The sequence below is a fragment of the Pan troglodytes genome, chromosome 4 (assembly GCF_028858775.2).
Source record: "Pan troglodytes isolate AG18354 chromosome 4, NHGRI_mPanTro3-v2.0_pri, whole genome shotgun sequence".
Classification (NCBI taxonomy): domain Eukaryota; kingdom Metazoa; phylum Chordata; class Mammalia; order Primates; family Hominidae; genus Pan; species Pan troglodytes.
The window spans coordinates 139,234,395-139,253,982 of record NC_072402.2 but is presented as its reverse complement, the minus strand read 5'-3'; the positions used below and the strand labels follow the sequence as shown (position 1 = coordinate 139,253,982).

Genomic DNA, 19,588 nt, shown 5'->3' with positions numbered 1-19,588 from the left:
CTAGGAAGGGAGAGATCTAAATCAAGTGGGGGTTAGTGTTGGAGGGGCAAATCCCAGAAGATATTCTAAAGGAGGTACTACTTAAACTGAGTTGAAAGACCAATTAAGGAGGCTGGGCATGGTGGCACATTCCTGTAATCCCAGCAGGAAGCTGAGGTGGGAAGATTGCTTGAGACCAAGAGTTCAAGACCAGCCTGGGAAACAAAGCAAGACCCCTGTCTCTACAAAACATAAAATACTAGCTGAGCACAGTGGCGTGTGCCAGTAGTCAACTACTCAGGAGGCTAAGGCAGAAGGATCACTTGAGCCCAGGAATTTGAGGTTGCAGTGAGCTGTGATTGCACCACTGCACTGCAGCCTGGGCAACAGAGTAAGACCCGTCTCAAAAAAAAAACCAAAAAATTAAGTGAAGGCAGGAAGGTTGGCTTGTTTCAGGAGAGGGATCAGCATGTATGAGAGCATGAGATAACATTGTGCAGTTCAGGAACTGCAAGTAGTTGAATACAACTGAGTAAAGTTTAAATCAGGAAAATGAGTGAGATTATCCTGTGTAATTTTTAGGAAGGCTGCTTTGGCAGTGATTTTGAGGCTGGATTGCTAAGGTAAGGGGAGACTATAGGCAGAGATGAGTTATGTCATTGTTTTGAACTAGGTGAGATGTGATCAGGGCCTGAAACTAAGGTGATGAGAATAAGAGAGGGAGAGGATATTAAGATGGTAGAATTAGGCTAGGTGCAGTGGCTCATGGCTGTAATCCCAGCACTTTGGGAGGCCGAGGCAGGTGGATCACTGGAGGTCAGGAGTTCGAGACAAGCCTGGTCAACATGGCAAAATGCTGTCTCTACTAAAAATAGAAAAATTAGCTGGGCATGGTGGAGCACGCCTGTAATCCCAGCTACTCATGGGGCTGAGGCAGGAGAATCGCTTGAACCTGGGAAGCGGAGGTTGCAGTGAGCCGACACCACGCCGTTGCACTCCAGCCTGGGTGACAGAGTGAGACTCATCTCAAGCAATAAATAAATTAAAATAAAAAACTAGCCAGATGTGGTGCCGCATGCCTATAGTCCCAGCCACTTGGGAGACTGAGGTGGGTGGAGGATTGCTTGAGGCTGGGAGGTCCAGGCTGCCATGAGCTATGACTGCACTGCTGCACTCTAGCTTGGGCAACAGAGTGAGATGCTGTCTCAAAAAAAAAAAAAAGAGAGAGAGAGAGAAGGTAAAATTAATGGAATTTAGTGATTTGGGATAAAGGAGAAGGTGCTTTGAGGTTTAGGTCACTCTGCGGAAAGTGGTACCATTTACTGAAATAGGAAAATTCAGCAAGAATAGATTGTCTTTTCGGGGAGGTGGATGTGAGAGGTAGCAGGTTGGTGTCTTACTTAAAGTATATTCTCTAAGTGGCTGCCATCTTTTCATTGGCTTTGTGGTTATGGAATAAATCAGAGTCGTGGAAGTGAGAGAGAATAGGCTAGTTTAGATTGCTATAAAGTGAAAGAAAGAGAAACTGGTAATTTAGAGAGGAACATTGAGTAAGATTTAAAAAACTTGATTATGTATATATGCTGAAGGGAAGGGTCTGTGGGGCTGCCTCTTCTGTTGACACATGAGGAAAGGATGAGTACATGGGAGTATATATACTTAGACGTAAATACGTATATGAACACATGCCTCCTATAAGCTTACGAAAATGTTGGTATAGTTTTCTTCTAGGCGATTCCAAAAGGCTTATCTGAGTCTTTTCTAGTCTGGCTCTAACCAAGAGCCCTAGTGCTTTATTTTTAAGTAGGATAAGAGAAAGCTGAGCAAGTAATTTGACCAGTGGCTTTGATTTTTCTCAGTGAAGGAGGAGCAGGGTCTTCCTGGAACAAATGGGGAAGTGGTGGGGCAGTGGGGAAAGTGGGAATATGTTGGAGCACCTGCCAAGAAGGGTGGGAGAGAGTGGAATTGGGACACACAAAGAGAATTGCTAACAGCACAGAGGCCCCAGTTATCATTGGTGCTACTGCAAATTCATAGACTCCAGTCCGCATCAGCCTAGGTGTCAGAGTAGAGAAATGAAATGGCTAGACTGACCAGGGACCAGAAGGAGAAGGAAGCAAAAGAAAGGTAATAGTAGGAGTAATAATACTAATGGGAGTCATAGTAGAGAGCAAATGAACTGATGGTTTAGAGGCTCCTAATGAAATAGGAAAGGCAGAGTGGAACTGATATGTCAGTGAAAACAGAATGGTCAGGAGACTGGAAAGAGAGGTCCTGATAAGGCTGAAGAGTCAAGTGAGAGATTAGAAAGGGAGAGTTGAAAAAACAGGATGTATTTGTTAGGGAATAGGATATGGTGGTTTAAGGTCAAGGCAGCTTTGAGGATCACGTCCTGAGAGTGGGGAACTAAAGTAGAGTGGGGTGAAAGTCTTTGACGTATATATACTTTTTTGAGACGGGTCTCGCTCTGTTGCTCAGGCTGGAGTGCAGTGGTGCGGTCACAGCTCACTGCAACCTTGACCTCCTGGGCTCAGGTGATCCTCCCACCTCAGCCTGCCGAGCAGCTGGGACTACAGGTGCACACCACCATGCCTGGCTAGTTTTTGTATTTTTTGTGGAGATGAGGTTTCCCCATGTTGCCTAGGCTGGTCTCAAACTCTGGGGCTCAAGCGATCCGCCCACCTTGGCCTCCCGAAGTGCTGGGATTACAGGCATGAGCCACTGTGCCTGGCCTAAAAGAGCCCTGTTAGGAAGATTATCCAGCATAGGTTTGCAGGATGGGTTGGAAGCGGGAACAGACCGAGAAGAACATGTCTTAATATCTCATTTTCTGGCAGCAATCTTTTTGGGTTCCTTCCGCATGCCCTATCAAGAGATTAAGAATGTCATCCTGGAGGTGAATGAGGCTGTTCTGACTGAGTCTATGATCCAGGTAAGGAGTAAGGTGGTTCTGCTGGAGCAGGCTCTTCTGTGTCGCTGGGCACTGGCCTCATCTCTGTGTAGATGAAGAGGATCCTCCTCCAGCATTGCTGACTTATGAATGCTGGCTTTGAGAAACTGCCTTTTCTCTGGTGGTCAGATTACTTCTGGTATATTTTGCAAAAGTACCCCCATCTCAGTAGCTGCCTCTCTTCTCCCACCATATGTTTCTTTCTGTATGGTCCTTGAGCAGAGTGTGGGACTGACAACAGAGTAAAAGTTGTTTAGGCTTGAGTTGTTAGCGAATTCCCCTCCAGCTGAGATGTCTCTTCTGTCTTTCAGAACCTCATTAAGCAAATGCCAGAGCCAGAGCAGTTAAAAATGCTTTCTGAACTGAAGGATGAATATGATGACCTGGCTGAGTCAGAGCAGTTTGGCGTGGTGGTGAGTGAGGCCTGTGGCAGTAAGCGGTTTTCCACCTCCTGTATTCCCCTCCCCTCTAGAGAGCAGCCTGGGCATATGCTCCTTGCCACTTGTCTGTTTTTGAACCTGTCTTAATCTCTCTCTTCTCCCTGCTCTGGAGCTGTGATCCTCCCATAGGAGGCTCAAGCGTGTATCTTTTTCTGACTTCGCCCTCTTTTGACTGTAATGGAACTGCTTGTGTTCTTTACTAGATGGGCACTGTGCCCCGACTGCGGCCTCGCCTCAATGCCATTCTCTTCAAGCTACAATTCAGCGAGCAAGTGGAGAATATCAAGCCAGAGATTGTGTCTGTCACTGCTGCATGTGAGGAGTTACGTAAGAGTGAGAGCTTTTCCAGTCTCCTAGAGATTACCTTGCTTGTTGGAAATTACATGAATGCTGGCTCCAGAAATGCTGGTGCTTTTGGCTTCAATATCAGCTTCCTCTGTAAGGTGAGCCAAAGAGGTAGAGCAGGACAACACAAGGCTGTAGCCTCTATGAGTTCAGTGTTGGCAGGAGGCCATCTTGGACATGTCAGGATTTAACAGTTTCTCCTCTTTCTCTAAGCTTCGAGACACCAAGTCCACAGATCAGAAGATGACGTTGTTACACTTCTTGGCTGAGTTGTGTGAGAATGACTATCCCGATGTCCTCAAGTTTCCAGACGAGCTTGCCCATGTGGAGAAAGCCAGCCGAGGTGGGGCAGTTTGGAATGAAGCTAGAGCCCAAAAGTCTCTGCATGGGGAGGGAAATAAGACACAGTCTAGATGTGAGAGCATTTTCAGTTCAGACTATTTCAAGTGGAAATGAGATAGGATTTAGGCATGGTGCCTAAGTCACAAGGGCAGAGCGTATGGCTGAGGAGAGATCTTTATGTGTAGAAATAGGAAGCACTCTTTCTCTTCCTAAGGAAACACCAAACACCAAAAAACAGCTAGAAAGGCAGGTGTTTTTAGTCTAGGTTAATAGTTCTTTTCATTAAGAAAACATAGACTACATTAACAAAAATTAGGCCTCACTGTCCTGGAACTAGACAAAGAAAAAGCAGCATTCACTGGAAATTGGAACAGATTTCTGCCCCCGCCTCTATATTTCTATGTATATCTCCTTCCTCCCAAACCCTGTTCTCTAAAATAAATGAGACCAAGATCTCAGGGGATTTCATAGATTCATGTTAAATTAAATGAAGTCTGTCTTCTGTTCCTAGTACTGCATACCTTGTGAAGGCTGGAGGTTCAATGATCAAATAATTTATAGTTTCACTGGAAAGATGAAAACTTAAGTATGTGACACAACTAAAGTACATAAGGAACTAAAATTATTAAGTACCAGAATGTGTGTATAGACTGAAGCTATGCTCTGAAAGGTGAAACTAAGGGGTGTTGAGGCTGGGATTATTAGTAAGCTCTTGCTGTCTGTTTTTATGGTTTTTTTTTTTTTTTTTTTTTTTTTTAGTTTCTGCTGAAAACTTGCAAAAGAACCTAGATCAGATGAAGAAACAAATTTCTGATGTGGAACGTGATGTTCAGAATTTCCCAGCTGCCACAGATGAAAAAGACAAGTTTGTTGAAAAAATGACCATATCCTCTCTTGAAAGGAGGGAGTTGTTCCCTAGGAAGGGAAAGAAAACTTCCTGTAGTGGGGGAAAAACAGGATAGATAGGGCAGTATGCAATTTTTTTCTCTTAAAAAACTCTTTTTCTTTAAATACATAGTTTTTTGGGTTTGTTAGTATTTTGAGACAGGCTCTCTCTGTGTCACCCAGGCTGGAGTGCAGTGGTGCCATCACGCCTCACTGCAGCCTTGACCTCCTGGACTCAAACGATCCTTACCCCCTCAGCCTCCTTGGTAGCTGGGACTACAGGCATGTGCCACCAGGCCCTGCTAAACTTTTTGTAACCTTTTTTTCTTTAGAGATGGGGTCTCACTTTGTTGCCCAGGCTGCATAGTTCCTGAGAGCATTCCATTGTTGTGGAGTAGAAGCAAACCATGCAGATCAACCATAAAAGTCCCACCAACTCCCCTGTCTGTACCCCGTCTCCACTACACACGCTCACACATGCTTCCCTCTCCTTCCCCTCCCCAAAGGTAACCACTGCCACTGGACTTTATTCTGATTTGCACCTCATACATTTATTTTAAACAAAAACTGCATTGTATTCTGTTTTGCACATATGTCTTGGCCATGTTTCCATAATAGTATTTATAGAAAACCCCCTTTTAGGTCAAGAGATGGAGACCATCCTGGTCAGCATGGTGAAACCCCATCTCTACTAAAAATACAAAAAAAATCAGCTGGGCGTGATGGTGCGCGCCTGTAGTTCCAGCTACTTGGGAGGCTGAGGCAGGAGAATTGCTTGAACCCAGGAGGTGGAGGTTGCAATGAGCCAAGATCGCGCCACTGCACTCCTGCCTGGCGATAGAACAAAACCCTGTCTCAAACAAACAAAACAAACAAACAAACAAACAAACAACAGTTTAAACTGCCACCTTCTTTTTTTATAGGTGTACCATAGTTCACAGTTTACTATTCCCCTATTTAGGGGTACCTACATGGCTTTGGTTTTTGCTGTTATAAACAGTGCTGTATTGAACATCCCTTTGCATGCCAGTACTCATCTTTGAGTAATTCCTTGGGCTAGAGAAGTGGGTCTGCTTCTTGGTCTTGGTCTTGGTCCTTTACTCCTTGGCTGCACAGCTTTGTGAAGGATGCACAGGAACAGTATAACAAGCTGCGGATGATGCATTCTAACATGGAGACCCTCTATAAGGAGCTGGGCGAGTACTTCCTCTTTGACCCCAAGAAGTTGTCTGTTGAAGAATTTTTCATGGATCTTCACAATTTTCGGAATATGTTTTTGGTGAGCAAGGGATACTTGCTGACTGAATCTTTTGTGGGCATTTCTCACTTTCCCCTGGGTTCCTGTTGGCTGGTAGTAGGTATACAATGCCCATGTGTTCCTTCCTCCTCTTCCCTGCCCCAGCAAGCAGTCAAGGAGAACCAGAAGCGGCGGGAGACAGAAGAAAAGATGAGGCGAGCAAAACTAGCCAAGGAGAAGGCAGAGAAGGAGCGGCTAGAGAAGCAGCAGAAGAGAGAGCAACTCATAGACATGAATGCAGGTGAGGAGTGAAGACGGGTTGATGGGCTGAGATAGGAATGTTGGGAAGACTTCTCTGCCTAGAGTCTAGAGGCAGAGTCTCATGTCTGAGCTCACCTCCTGGCAAATGATTTTTGGCAGTCTTCACTCCGAGATCCTGATGCCGGACTTTAACCCCAATTCTGATACATGCGCATTCCAACTTGCCCTGGTTAAACTATTACCTTTTCTCTCCTTTGCTCGCTCTTGCGTTCTCTCTCATTCCTCTGTGATTGTGGTATTGCTGTGATATATACTGTTTTCCTTCTGTCCGTCCAAAGGTTCCTCTGGCCTGTTCTCATTCCCTCCACTAAATCTTTCGGGTTTTTTTCTCTAAAATATTTTCCTGACGCTCCTCCCATCTTTTAATTGTGGCGTGTCTTCCCTTTCTGCTTATTTCACAAAGTACTATGTCCCTAGTACCTTAGCCCAGTTGTACGCACAATTAGATTTTAAATGGATTGAACTTTTGGAGCGGGTGGGGAGCCGGTCACCCTCTTCTTTCTTCAGCAGAATCTCTGTTTCACTCCCAGAAGCATGTCTTTGTTGAAACATATGGTTTCAATTACTGGCCCTCTGTTTCCTGTCTCTGCTTCTTTCTTGCTGCAGATTCCCTACCCCTTCGCCCCCACTGCTGTCTCTGTGGGCAGCGCCAATACAGCATACGCTGCTCACACAGCACTGAGCTGATGCCACCCTCCTCTGAACCTGAGGGGCCACAAGCCTTCTGCAAATGAAGAGGTGTTCACAGAGCTGCTGAGTTTGTTAGGAATCAGTATTTTACAGAGCACAGGCACAAGGGCTGCTCTGATACCTCTTGCTACCAGGGACTTTTTATACTTTTCTGTAAAGCAATTTCCTTGCCCTTAGTTGTAAGCCACAACTTCGTAATGCTATTAAAGCCCACACCAAGTATCCTTCACCTTCCCCTGGGACTCCAGGGTTTGTCCCCAGGTACTGGCTAGGATGCAGTGGGGGAAGGTGGAGTCCCGCTGACATGTGGGATGAGGGCTGCACACGGTCAACAGGTGGCGTAATGGACCTTGCCCAGTTTCCAGTACCCGGGTCAAGCAAATGAGGGTGGAATGTAGGTCAGCTGCACTGGTGATGCTCAGCCAGCAGGTGGCGCTGGGAGCAGTGAGCCCCAGCCTTGGATCTGGCAGCCTATGGACTTTTTCGGATTTCACAGTTTCAGATTTCACTATCCTAAGCTGTTGCCATGGAAACCGAGCCAGGCTAGAACAAGGATTCTACATTAACTCTTTGTATTCCAGCCAGGCTGCTCCTCTTAGATGCAGAGGACTTAGACTTCAGGAAGACTTAGCCACTGGAGGCAGTACTTCAGGAAAGTGTACTCTTTGATCAGTGGTCTTTCCTCAGCCCTGCTCTGAAACCTAACCAGGCAAAACACTTTAGGATAAAAGGGAGTGATATAGTTGCTTAGTAATTTCACAATCGTAGTCTCTACTTATCCTGGTCTTGGAGTTGGGCAGTTGTATAATTTTGTTGCTAGTCCTGATTGGGGTGGGGAGGATGGCATTGCGGGAAAATATCCCAAGGTCTGCATTGGATAATAGGCAATGAGATCTTTTGTTTTAACCATTTTTGAGCAGATACAAGTAAACATGAGCGTGTGAGACTTAAGGCTGAGCTCTCTTTGCCTCTTCTTAGCTGCCAGCTGCTGTGGGAGAGGGGAAATCAAGCAATAGCCATGCATTTTGTGTGGGGCTTGATATTTGCCATGCTGCTCTGGCTGAAGAGTTCACATCTCCATCTTGTTCTTTATAACAGAGGGCGATGAGACAGGTGTGATGGACAGTCTTCTAGAAGCCCTGCAGTCAGGGGCAGCATTCCGACGGAAGAGAGGGCCCCGTCAAGGTAAGTAAGCACATGGAGCTCATCCTGGGTGTCGAAGGGGGTGAGGGCTCTCTACTCCTGCCAGTCTGCGGCTAAAGAGCAAATAATGATGCTCTAAGCATCTTTTTAGTCCCTGCATCCAGAACGGATTATCTAGTCCTCTTCTTCCCATGTTACAGAGTAGCGACTTAGAAAACTGGGGTTTAAGGGACTGGCAATAAATCAGTTACATTGGATTATGCCGCATTTCTCCCCACTCTTGAAGCAGATATTTGGAACAAAGGAACTGAGCTGCAGGACCCAGGGATTTGAGTTGGCATTTGTGTGTATGAACAAAAGTTGATCTAAATACAAAATGTATATTAGGTATAGATTGAAATTCAAAGAAAAAATAAGTCAGAGTCCTTACCCTGGACTTCACAAGTAGAAGACATACGTAGAGAGAACTAATAATAGAAAGTATAAAATTTTGTAGACAGGTTTAGGCATCATTATTCCCAGATAGAAAAATATAGAGGAGCATCTCAGTTGAAGGATTATGCCGTGTCTGAAAACTACCTTTTCCTTGAGTGCAGTTAGCCTCTATTGCCCTTGCCTTCCCCATCACTGCCCTGCAATCTCCTTTCATGTCCTTTGGAAGATCTAAGTGGATTACATTGAGCTAGAGATTCTAAAAAGAATTATGGAGCTAGGACAAGTGATCCAGGCATTAGTATGGGAAAAGATTAATGAATAAGTTCCCTTTCAGGGAAGCTTACAGTGGCCAAGAGACTAATTCAAAGGAAGGTATAGGCAAGTCTGCCCCTCATGTGGAGTTGACCTGCACTATCGTGTCTAGTGAAGGTCTTTTGAGGCTAGGAGTGGTGGCTTCTTTACTAATTTGAAGAGTGGGAATTACAAAAAAAGGCATCATTAAAGGTTTCTACTTCAGAGGGACTTAAATCTATGTTCCCTGTTTCTTGGCTGTTGCATTGTGTAGGCCCATTTGATAGTTATACTTTGAGATTATTGTAAACAGAAGGAGTTACACAGCTTGCTTTGGCCAGTGCTTAGCTATTAATACAGTGGTATCTGTAGGGCCTGTAGTACCTGCCACAGCCTGGAAAGGGGGACCTTAGAGCATACTAGCCTATGGAAACTCAGTATTCTGGCCCAACAACAGCCATCACTGTGAGTTTCATCTGTAATGGCTGGCTGCCCATTTCTGCCTATACTCTGAATAACCAGAGTGATACTCCCTTCTGAGGGTTCTCTTGTATGACTTCAGAATGTTCCCCAAACTGAAAGCTCCCGAGTCAAAGTTCTTACCCATTTTCTGGCATTCTCTGAGTACAGGCTTTCTAAAGCGGGGGGAGAAGTGGATATGAAGAGCTGAGTACTCTCTGGGCTCGAGCATTTAGTCTTATAGATAGGTGTTTGCAAGGAGAGTACAGCTAGAGGTACTATTACTCCTGTATTTTGTCTTTATAGGTTCTTACAACATTATTTCCTACTGACCACACAAGGTGATGTGGCCTTAACATTAAGCATTTCTAGCCTTACAAAAATACATTGCATCTTATTGTTTTTTTTGTTTTGTTTTTTTTTTTGACCCCGTCGGCTAAGTGCCTGCATCAGACTTTTGGTGGGGAATTCCCTTTTAAGCCTCTTCCTGTGGAACTATACTAGAATCCCAGATGCTTCCTGTCCACAGGTAGCCAGACATCAGTGGCTTCCCTCTGCTGGGGAAGCCCCATTCTTCACTTCTTTCCAAGTAGAAAATCGGAACTCACAGGTGGAGGAAGGAGGAATTTTGTTGGAAACTAACCTTCCAGCAGAGGACCTGAATTAGTCAAAGTACTCTCTCCCATGCAAGAGGGAATAGGAGGAGACTTATACTAGGAGATACTAAATTGGAAAGTAGGTGAAATGACAATTACATATATTTTAAGTGGCTCTAGCCTATAAGCTTATCTTTCTAGGCTCTGGGTCCACTAAATACACTTGAATATATCTGGGAGAATCTCAAGGGAGACATTTGTAGTTATTCTGGTAACTCTTTAGACCCTGGTGCATTCACATCATGTAAAGTGATGTGATGTGGCCTCACATTAAACAGGAGGATAGCCATCAGAGTAGATTACAAGGAACACAGGGCTAGGTAGGGATCAAAAGACCTAAAGTCACATCTAGTTCTGATGCTGTCTGTGTTATCCTAAGCAAGTCACTTAATGTTTCTGGGACTCAGTTCCTCAGGTATAAAATGAGAGTTGGACTAGAATGAATGGTCTGCAGGGTCCCTTCCAGCTCTAATATTTTTTTTGTGCAGTGACAACAGGATTAAGAGGAGAGAGAGGCTGGACTTAGATGGCCCCATTCTCAAAATACAAAGGCTCCACTGGCTATAGGTTTCTCTATGCGGCTACTGAATTTGGCTGTTCCACCCCTTGCCTGGCTGTCTCTGACTATTCCTCTTGGCTGATTGCTTTGAGCTAAAAAAACAGAGGCACTGTGGAACATATCTGCCTCATAGCCCTCCTTTTTTCCAGAGAGGCAGCTGTCCCTATTCAAAGACACTAGCTTTTTCCCTAGAATTTAAAGGAATGTTAAATTCTTCCGGTCTCTGGAGACCTGGGGGAGTGACCAGTATACAAAGACTCATTGAGGAGTTGGAAGAGGAGAGTTACTATCAGGCTTGGTTCATTAAAAGCAACATGTAAACTCCTGTGATCCGCAGGGTGTGGGAGAACAATGGTTTGAGTGTCAAGGGGAAGAATCCATGTGATTGTATTACAGCTAGCTATTTCGGGCCCATGATTGAGTCAGCTTGTGGTTTTAATGACTCAACTTTATCTCCATGTCTGAATTGTGGCCTCTTATATACAAGTCATTTGCTCACTGGGATAAAAGCCAAGGGAAGAAAGAAATTCAACTCTTCCTTTCCTTCCCTCTACCATTTCCCAGCTTCCCTATAAGCTCCATCCATCTAATAGAACCATAGAGTTGGAAAGACCTTAAAGACTTCCAGTGATTAGTATCTAACCTTCTCATAGGGAAAGGGATTAAAACCAGATAAGGTGACTAACACGGTGAAACTCTGTCTCTACCAAAAATACAAAAAATTAGCCGGGTGTGGTGGCAGGCACCTGTAGTCCCAGCTACTCAGGAGGCTGAGGCAGGAGAATGGCATGAACCCAGGAGGCGGAGCTTGCAGTGAGCCGAGATTGCGCCACTGCACTTCAGCCTGGGTGACAGAATGAGACTCCATCTCAAAAAAATAAAAATAAAAAACAGATAAAGTCTTGCCCAGGTCTACATGGCTATCTAATGACAGAGCACTGTAGCCCACTTTTGTGACTCCAAGTCCAGGCCTGTTTCCCCTCAGCCTGCGTGATTGAACAGGAGACGGCAGTGAACCCACAGTATGGGCCGGAAATATTCTTTCATACCTTCCAGCAAGGAGAGTCTTGGACATAATGACATTGCTTCAGGAAGGTGCTCTCATGACCACCTGTGTTAGTCTATTTTGTATTATTATAAAGAAATACCTGAGACTGGGTAATTTATAAAGAAAAGGGGTTTATTTGGCTGACAGTTCTGCAGACTGTAGAGAAAGCATGGCGCCAGCATCTGCTGTTGAGGCCTCAGGAAGCTTCCAATCAAGGGGGGAGAAGGTGTATCACAAGGCGGAAGTGGGAGCTAGAGAGATGCCAGGCTCTTTTAAACAACCAGTGCTTGTATGAGCTCATTACTGTGGGGAGGGCACCAAGCCACTCATGAGGGATCCACCCCATGACCCAAGTGCCTCCCACTAGGCCCCACCTCCAACATTGTAGTCCACATTTCAGCATGAGGTTTGGAGGGGTCATACATCCAAACCATATCACCTCCTATCTAGAGAAGGTTGCTAAGAATATTTCCTGTACCACTACTTATTCTCCCCCCTACTTTTGTAAATAGGACAAGAAACATAATTAGGAGAGTTTGAGACAAGAATGAGTTATTTAGTGTGATGATGATTGCCCCATCTGTCCTAGTTTCCTCTTCCCTAAGGAAGCTTAATGTATTAACAAGAGCACTTCCTCTTTAGTAATAGTTCCTAGCCTACGTTTTATAAAGGTCTTTTTTCAAATCACTAACCTTTTTAAAACTTGCGTTATATGGTTGATTTTGCTGGTGTTTTTATCCTAGCCCACCCCTAACTTCTAGGAATCTGTCCTCAGAGAGCATTCACCAGTATCTCAACATTGTTCCCTTTTCCCACACAGCCTGTGGGACTGTTCTCTTGTAGTCAAAATATTTATCTGGTTCTATGGCTACTTTTCAATAGTCTAATAACAAGTGAGTAAGTTGGGGGAAGCATGGGGAGGTCAGTTTTTCTTGACTGTTCAACCTGCTGAGCATAATGGTGACTGAGTGGAAAGCTGGGAGACCTGTTCCAACAAGAGCTTTCTCATCCCCTGACCTTAGGCCACATCACACCCTCCCTGGTGTATAGGCTTTCAAGGCTTAAAAGGGAAATTTTGATCTTCTCCCTACCTACTCTCTGCTCCTGGTTCTTATGAAGTTTGTAATACATCAGAAGCTTCTTGAGTCCAGAAAAGTCTAGAAACACCACTTGGTTAGGTACAACTGGTATCTTCTTATTTTGGAGGAAGAAACCACAGAAAGCAGCAGCTAAAGACCTACCACATGGGACCTCTGCCTTCTCCTGTGTTGCCCAGGACAAGTGGCCAAGTGTTCTTTTCCCAAGGTCTGGAGTCAGATGTTATTTCAACATATATATACCACTAGAGTTACACACACACACACACACACACACACACACACACACACACACACGCACAGAGTCGCAGTGTCTTCTCAACTGTTGGACACTGAATTCAAAGAAATAATAAAATGATAGGAAACTACTACCCTTCTGGATATGAGAAATGGGGTCTAGAGAGGGAGTACTTCAGAAGAGAGTGGAAATGTAGGAGGCCTGAGGAAGATTTTGGTGGTAAGGACAGTATGAGAAATGCACACATGTAGACCATCATAGTCACACTCACGTAGGCTCCTTTTCCTCACTTGTCTCAGTCACGGGGCATTAGTTTATGTTCATAATCCAATAAATGGTTTTGTGAAAATCCCACAGTCTCGGGCACATACCTATGATCTGTAACTAGATAAGTCCTGTGGCTGTCAGTCAGGGTCTTCACTATTCTTTCTCCTCTTGGTAGACAACCTCTTGTGCCCCTGGGAAGTAGAGGAGGAGGAGGAGACCTTTAAATTGGTAACCTGTGTGCATGCTGAGTGTTCCCTGCTTGATCTATGGGCAGCCTCTCCTGGGATGAAAACAGTAGCTCTGGGTCATGGTTCTGCAGGGAGAGAAGACTTGGTTAAGACTTGGGCTTTGGCAGGCTGTGGTGACTCATGCTTGTAATCCCAGAACTTTAGGTTCCAAGGTGGGAGGATTGCTTGAGCCCAGGAGTTCAAGACCAGCCTAGGCAACATGGAGAGACCCCATCTCTGCAAAAAAATACAAAAATAGCCAGATATGGTGGCACATGCTTATAGTCCCAGCTACTAGGGAGGCTGAGGTGGGTGGATCACTTGAGCCTGGGAGGTTGAGGCTACGGTGAGCTGTGATTGCACTGCTGCACTCCAGCCTGGGCGACTGAGATTCCATCAAAAAAAAAAAAAAAAAAAAAGACGGGCTATCTGATCCTGTTTGGCTTCTGCCTACCTAAAGCTTTTTGCTGGTCCAAAAAGGCGCTTCGTTCCAGTCATGCAGCTGCCCCAGTCTTGGTCTTTATTTAGGAGTGCTCGGCTCTTTGATCTGGTCCTGCTTCTAAAACATTCCGGTACTGCTTTCTCCACTCCAGCTTTCCCAGATCTCCAGGAAGTCTTTTTTTTTTTCTTTCCAATTGAGCTATCATTTACATACCTAAAATTCACCTTTTAAAAATGTATAATTCAGGGGTTTTAGAATATCCACAAGATTGTATAACCATTACTATCTAATTCCAGGACGTTTCATCATCCCCAGAAGAAAAACTTCATAATACCCATTAGCAGTCACTTCTGATTCTCCCCTCCCCTTGCCTCTGGCAACCACCAGTCTATTTTCTATCTCTGGGTTTGCCTGTGCTGGACATTTCACAGAAGCTGACCCATAACATATGGCCTTTCGTGTCAGGCTTCTTTCATCCCAGACAGCTGTTTGTGTATACACAGTTGCTCTGTGCTGTTCTGGGGCATGGGAGGAGGAAACATCATGAGATGGGCATGGTCTCAAGGAGTGGCCTTCCTGCTGCAGATACTGGGGCCATAAGCCTAGATACCATAAATGAATATGAGAGTCTTGGGGATGAAACCCAGCAGTTAGAACAGAAACTCGTGGATTGATTTGGTTCTTCTTTTCTAATCTGGTATGACAGCCGGAACTTGACCATCTCTTAGCCACCTGGGCTGAGATTTCTTGGTAGGGGTCCTCTCCTGTCCATCTTTATCCCAGTTCTGCTTCCCTGGCACAGTTTTTATTACTACCTCCCCCCCGCCATGCCACCCCCACATATTCTACACACCTTGTAGGGCCCTTGGCATTTGTATTACGGCTGCTACCTTTGAAGGGGTGGGAAAGAGCTAAGGCATGTGGGCATCTGTTGTTGGAGGAACACGTGGGAGTGCGGTGTCAGTGCGTGGCTGCTGTTCCTCTTTGCGGGAGTCTCTCCAGCCACTTACGGAAGGTTGCCTTCTGCTAGGGACAACCCTCCCAGGGCTGACTGAGAAGTGTTTTGGCCTAGGAGTTTCCTGGGACCTGTCAAGAAAACAAAAATAATACTATGTACTAAACTTTAGTCTATTTAATTCCAACATCCCTATTACGAGAAAATAGACTTTGAATACTTCATCTCTCCCTAAGTCACATAGCTAACACTTCAGCCCAGTTCTGTCTGTCTGTGTTCAAACTTTTGTGCTGTTTTCACACAGGGAAGCAAGGGGGCAAGGCTTGCTTTCCTGTTGCACCACACTCTCTTACATTCTTTGCCACCCAACAATATATTCCACATGCTGGATCTCTGCCCCTTTCTTCAAAGTAAGGGCCTCTGTGAAGTGGCCAAGGTAGTCATGTCTGCATGGCTTACGCTGATTATCTGCTGTAGAGTTTGAAAGAAATTAGAAATGAGGCCTCCCATAGACAGAATCTCTCGTCTTCTCTTGCAGCCAACAGGAAGGCCGGGTGTGCAGTCACATCTCTGCTAGCTTCGGAGCTGACCAAGGATGATGCCATGGCTGCTGTTCCTGCCAAGGTGTCCAAGAACAGTGAGACATTCCCCACAATCCTTGAGGAAGCCAAGGAGTTGGTTGGCCGTGCAAGCTAATGTGGGTCCTGTGACCGCGGCAGCTCCTCAGCGGAGCCGCAGACTGTCCTGCCCTGCAGCATGTGCCTAAAGGCTCAAGGGGATATTCCTCTGGGGTGGCCACTCCCACCACCCTGACCCTGTCTTTCTCTCTGGCCTGCTGCTCTCTCAACATCACATACAGCTTCAGCTGCCTGGAGGCCAGAAGGAAAGGGCAGTGCAGGGGAGGCCTGAGCCCAACTTAGCCAGCCCTGGCTGTTGTATTACCAAAGCAGGGTCCATGTTTGCTGCCTTAACCCTGTCTCCTCTCTGTTACTCAGAGGGCCTCATCTCAGACAAGGCCCAGCCTGCTTTTTCTCAGCCCTGACTTTCTAATGGGCTTTCCCCCCTAGGTCAATCTTGCTGGATTTGTGCTTTTCTTTTGTGGTTTCTCTGGCCCTGAGAATAGCATGGGGCTTGTAAACCTTTGGGCTAGATCCCTCCTTTCATTGCTGTTGTCTCTGCTCTTCCCTCTCCTGGCTGTGGTTATTTATTATTAGTGGTGTGGCACTGGGAGCTGCTCCTAAGGAAGCAGGGAGCAAATCCCACCTTTACCCCACCTTCCCGGGAAAGGCCTCCAAAGCAAAGGATCTGGACCACTTTCCCTGCTGTGCTGTGGCCCAGGCCAGAGCTTGTGGGCAGGCAGGCAGGGCATAGCGACAGTGTGGGACCTGCCCCCAGCTTCTGCCACGCTTTATGCCCTTGCCTCTCTGGACGCTCTGCACCAACCCCAGGCTACTGAGCCACCTTCCCTCCTCATGCCTTCCCTGAGCTTTGGTGCATCTCATCTGGACTATGGGTTGTACTGTGACCATCCCAACACCTCACCCTCTGTCTACAAGGAAATGGGAGGTGGAGCCTCCTGGCTGAGAAATTGTTTTGCAAATGGATCTATTTTTGTATGAAAAAAAAAATTTTTTTTAAAGAAAACTGTTCCTTCCCCCTTTCCCCTCCATAATGTAAGAAGCTTTGGTGGCAGGTTACAGAGTTCTGGGATTTCTTCTCACAGGCCCAATCCTGAATGTGCCCCTGGACCTTCTGGACCCTTGAGTCCAAGGCAGATCCTCTCTCCCAGGGAATCCAACACAGGAGGAACCCCTTCTCTGGTTGAGCTGGGCCAGGCCTAAGAGTAGCGGGAACTCTAAGACCACAGAGTTTTTTATAAATGTATAAATGTATCAAGCCAAATGTGCAGATGCTAACTGGACATTCTGGGGAACTGGGCACCAGGAGTGCCTTCATACACTGTACCCCAGCTCTCTTCTAAAAGAGAAGTGGGTGGGCACACTGAACTGTTTGGTGGTCCCAACCACAGGAAGCTCCAATTCTCTGGCTTAGGGTGATACTTTTGCCCTCCTTGTGCCCCTCTCAGCTTTCCATCCCCAACTAGGAAGAAAGAATGGCACTCTTGGGCTTGGCCCAGAATTAGAGTTATTAGAGCAAGAGAGAGCTTAGGAAGCATGAGGGCAACTATAGTGAGGCCTTACTGCCAGGAGGGAGGGTTTTGGTTGCTGGCGCTTGTGTATAAAGGGGCAAGAGCAGCTCCTTTGGACTATTCCTGGGAGGACTCTGATGCAGGGCGTCTGTTGCTCCCCTGGGTCACCTCCTCCCCGCTCGCTGACATCTGGGGCTTTGACCCTTTCTTTTTTAATCTACTTTTGCTAAGATGCATTTAATAAAAAAAAAAAGAGAGAGAGAGAGAGGTGTGGGGGACAAAATGCAAACCTGTTTCCCTTGCCTCATAGGCTTCTGGGATGTCATCACCTCCAGTTTGTTGGTTTTGTTTCCAACTGTTAATAAAGCATTGAAACAGTACTGCCTTACAGCTTCCTGTGTGAGTTTCTGAGCTGTTTTCTTTTCACTCTAGTCCAGGCTCCTCTAGTCTTTCCTGCCTCAAATCCCTGGTTGACCTGACAAATCACTGTGAAAAAGCTAAAGGTGCCAGACACTTTACTTGGGCACAGGGCTAGAGATGATTAATACATGGCGGCTGCTGCCCCACCAGAGCTCACCTCAGGGCCGTTTGGCCACAGTAAAGGAGTGGGCGCCTGGTTCAGCTCCCTGACTCTTCCACATTGCTGCTACTTGGTTTGGAGCCCTTTTTTGGAACTCACTTGGAACCTTTCATGTTCCCAGATGTCACGCAAGGTTTCCTGGCAGTACCTGTGTCTCTTGCTGAGGGAAGCATCTGGCTCCCATTTTCTCATCCCCTCTGCTCTGTTGGTGGCCACAGACCACATTCCAGAGTAGAGGGGTTTACCCTGGGGTGGAAACCTGAGCCTGCCCAGCAGAGGTTAGGAGCCTGAGGTCATGCTCCAGATGACTTGCCACTTGGAGCCATACTTGTCTGAGCACGTTATGACCTGCACAAAAAAGCCAGACCAGCAATGAGCAGGCCCAGGATAGACAGGGAGAGGCCTTGGAGAGGACCACAAACCCATTCGGGCGGGCTCTGGAACTGGAAATAAAAGCCTTTTAAATAGCCCTGGAGCCTGGGCAGCTGCCTCCTCAGTATGGCCTGAGGTGTGGGGATGGGTTGCCTGCCGCCTCCCTCCCGTCCCCCCGGAGGCCACGCCTTTCTGGCTCAGAGCTTTATAGGCACACATACCAATTAGGGGACAAACCACAGCTGCTCACGCGCTCTGCCAGTCTGCTGCTGTGCCTGGAATAGAACCCAGGCGCCCGGCACCCCGCCCCTCCGCAGCCTGGCTCTGAGTAACAAAACCCTGCTTCCATCTCAGCAACCGTGCACACCACCCTTCCTCCCACGCTAGAAAGTCGCCCCCAGATTCTTAAGTTGGAAGGTTTGGTTCCCATGACAACAGACTTGAGCTGGCAGAATGGGTGACCTGGCTCTGGGAGCCTCCGCAGCGCGGAGGAAGCCGCATACCCTTGCTGACCAGCCAGATAACCCCAGTGGCTCTGTCTTTGTGTTCTTGGGTCCTTCCGGGTAGTTCCCCTTTTAAGTCCCCTTTCACCCCCAGCTCCGTGTTTTCTGCAGCTTCTCTGGCTGCAGCAACCTCGGAATCCCACAGTGCTTCGAGGAGGCAGGCGGAGGGGGCGGGGAGATGGGAGAGCAGGCGAGTGAGTGGAAAAGCACCGACAGGAAGGAGGGAGGGGAGCTGAGTCTGCGATGGATCTAATTTCCTGCACGTCCTTTCAGTCCCCTTGACCCCCGCAAGAAGAAGATGAGCCCTCCAATTTCTTAGGCTTCGCTACGGAGATGTCAGCGGGAAGGCGAATTCCAGATGGGGAAACTGAGGCTCGAGCTGCAGACTTGGCTTTGGAAGAATCGCCTCCCGCATTCCCTCCCACTCCCGCGGCTTTCCCAAAACCCCTAGGCAGCGGGGGTGGGGGTGCGGGGGCAAAGGAGAGTCTACCCTCCTCCCGTGAAGCCCTCCGGGGCGCTTCGGGTAGGCAACTTTAGTCAGGAAGGGGCGGGAACTAACGAAACGTCCTCTCCCCTCTACCCAAGGCGTTTGCCCGGCGCCAACCCGCCCCCGCCCGCGCCAACCCGCCCCCGCCCGCGCCGTGGTCTCCTCTTCTGCCTGGAGACAGCCGCAAGCGTAGACTGCACACTCCACTGCACACTGACACGCCGCACTCAGATCCCCACCCCCACAGCGGACCGATCACACAATGGCACACGGTACACAGATCCATAGGCACACAATCGCACACTGTCTCATAGGCACAACGGCATTGCAAGCATACACAACCATATTGCACAGTCTCACACACACACACGCAATTCGGAAACATCTAGACGCGCAGTGACACAAAGTGGCCTCCCGATTCCGCCCTTCTTCCAGCACCCACCTCAGCTCATCACTTCATGCACACATGCCTGGAGCTTCCATCGCTTATA

General features: G+C 47.1%; 1 protein-coding gene across 1 annotated transcript in view; it reads left to right on the top strand.

The window, feature by feature from the left end:
* Positions 1-17,535, top strand: part of DIAPH1 (diaphanous related formin 1) — a 103,625-nt gene extending 86,090 nt beyond the window's left edge. Inside the window, exons 20-29 of the mRNA XM_016953957.4 lie at positions 2,817-2,911; positions 3,241-3,342; positions 3,573-3,812; positions 3,928-4,057; positions 4,816-4,941; positions 6,057-6,220; positions 6,344-6,479; positions 8,288-8,374; positions 13,558-13,610; positions 15,545-17,535. Of these exons, the coding sequence (XP_016809446.4) occupies positions 2,817-2,911; positions 3,241-3,342; positions 3,573-3,812; positions 3,928-4,057; positions 4,816-4,941; positions 6,057-6,220; positions 6,344-6,479; positions 8,288-8,374; positions 13,558-13,610; positions 15,545-15,583 (1,172 nt within the window). The 3' untranslated portion in view covers positions 15,584-17,535. The remainder of the gene's footprint in view (positions 1-2,816; positions 2,912-3,240; positions 3,343-3,572; positions 3,813-3,927; positions 4,058-4,815; positions 4,942-6,056; positions 6,221-6,343; positions 6,480-8,287; positions 8,375-13,557; positions 13,611-15,544) is intronic.
* Positions 17,536-19,588: the final 2,053 nt, after the last annotated feature.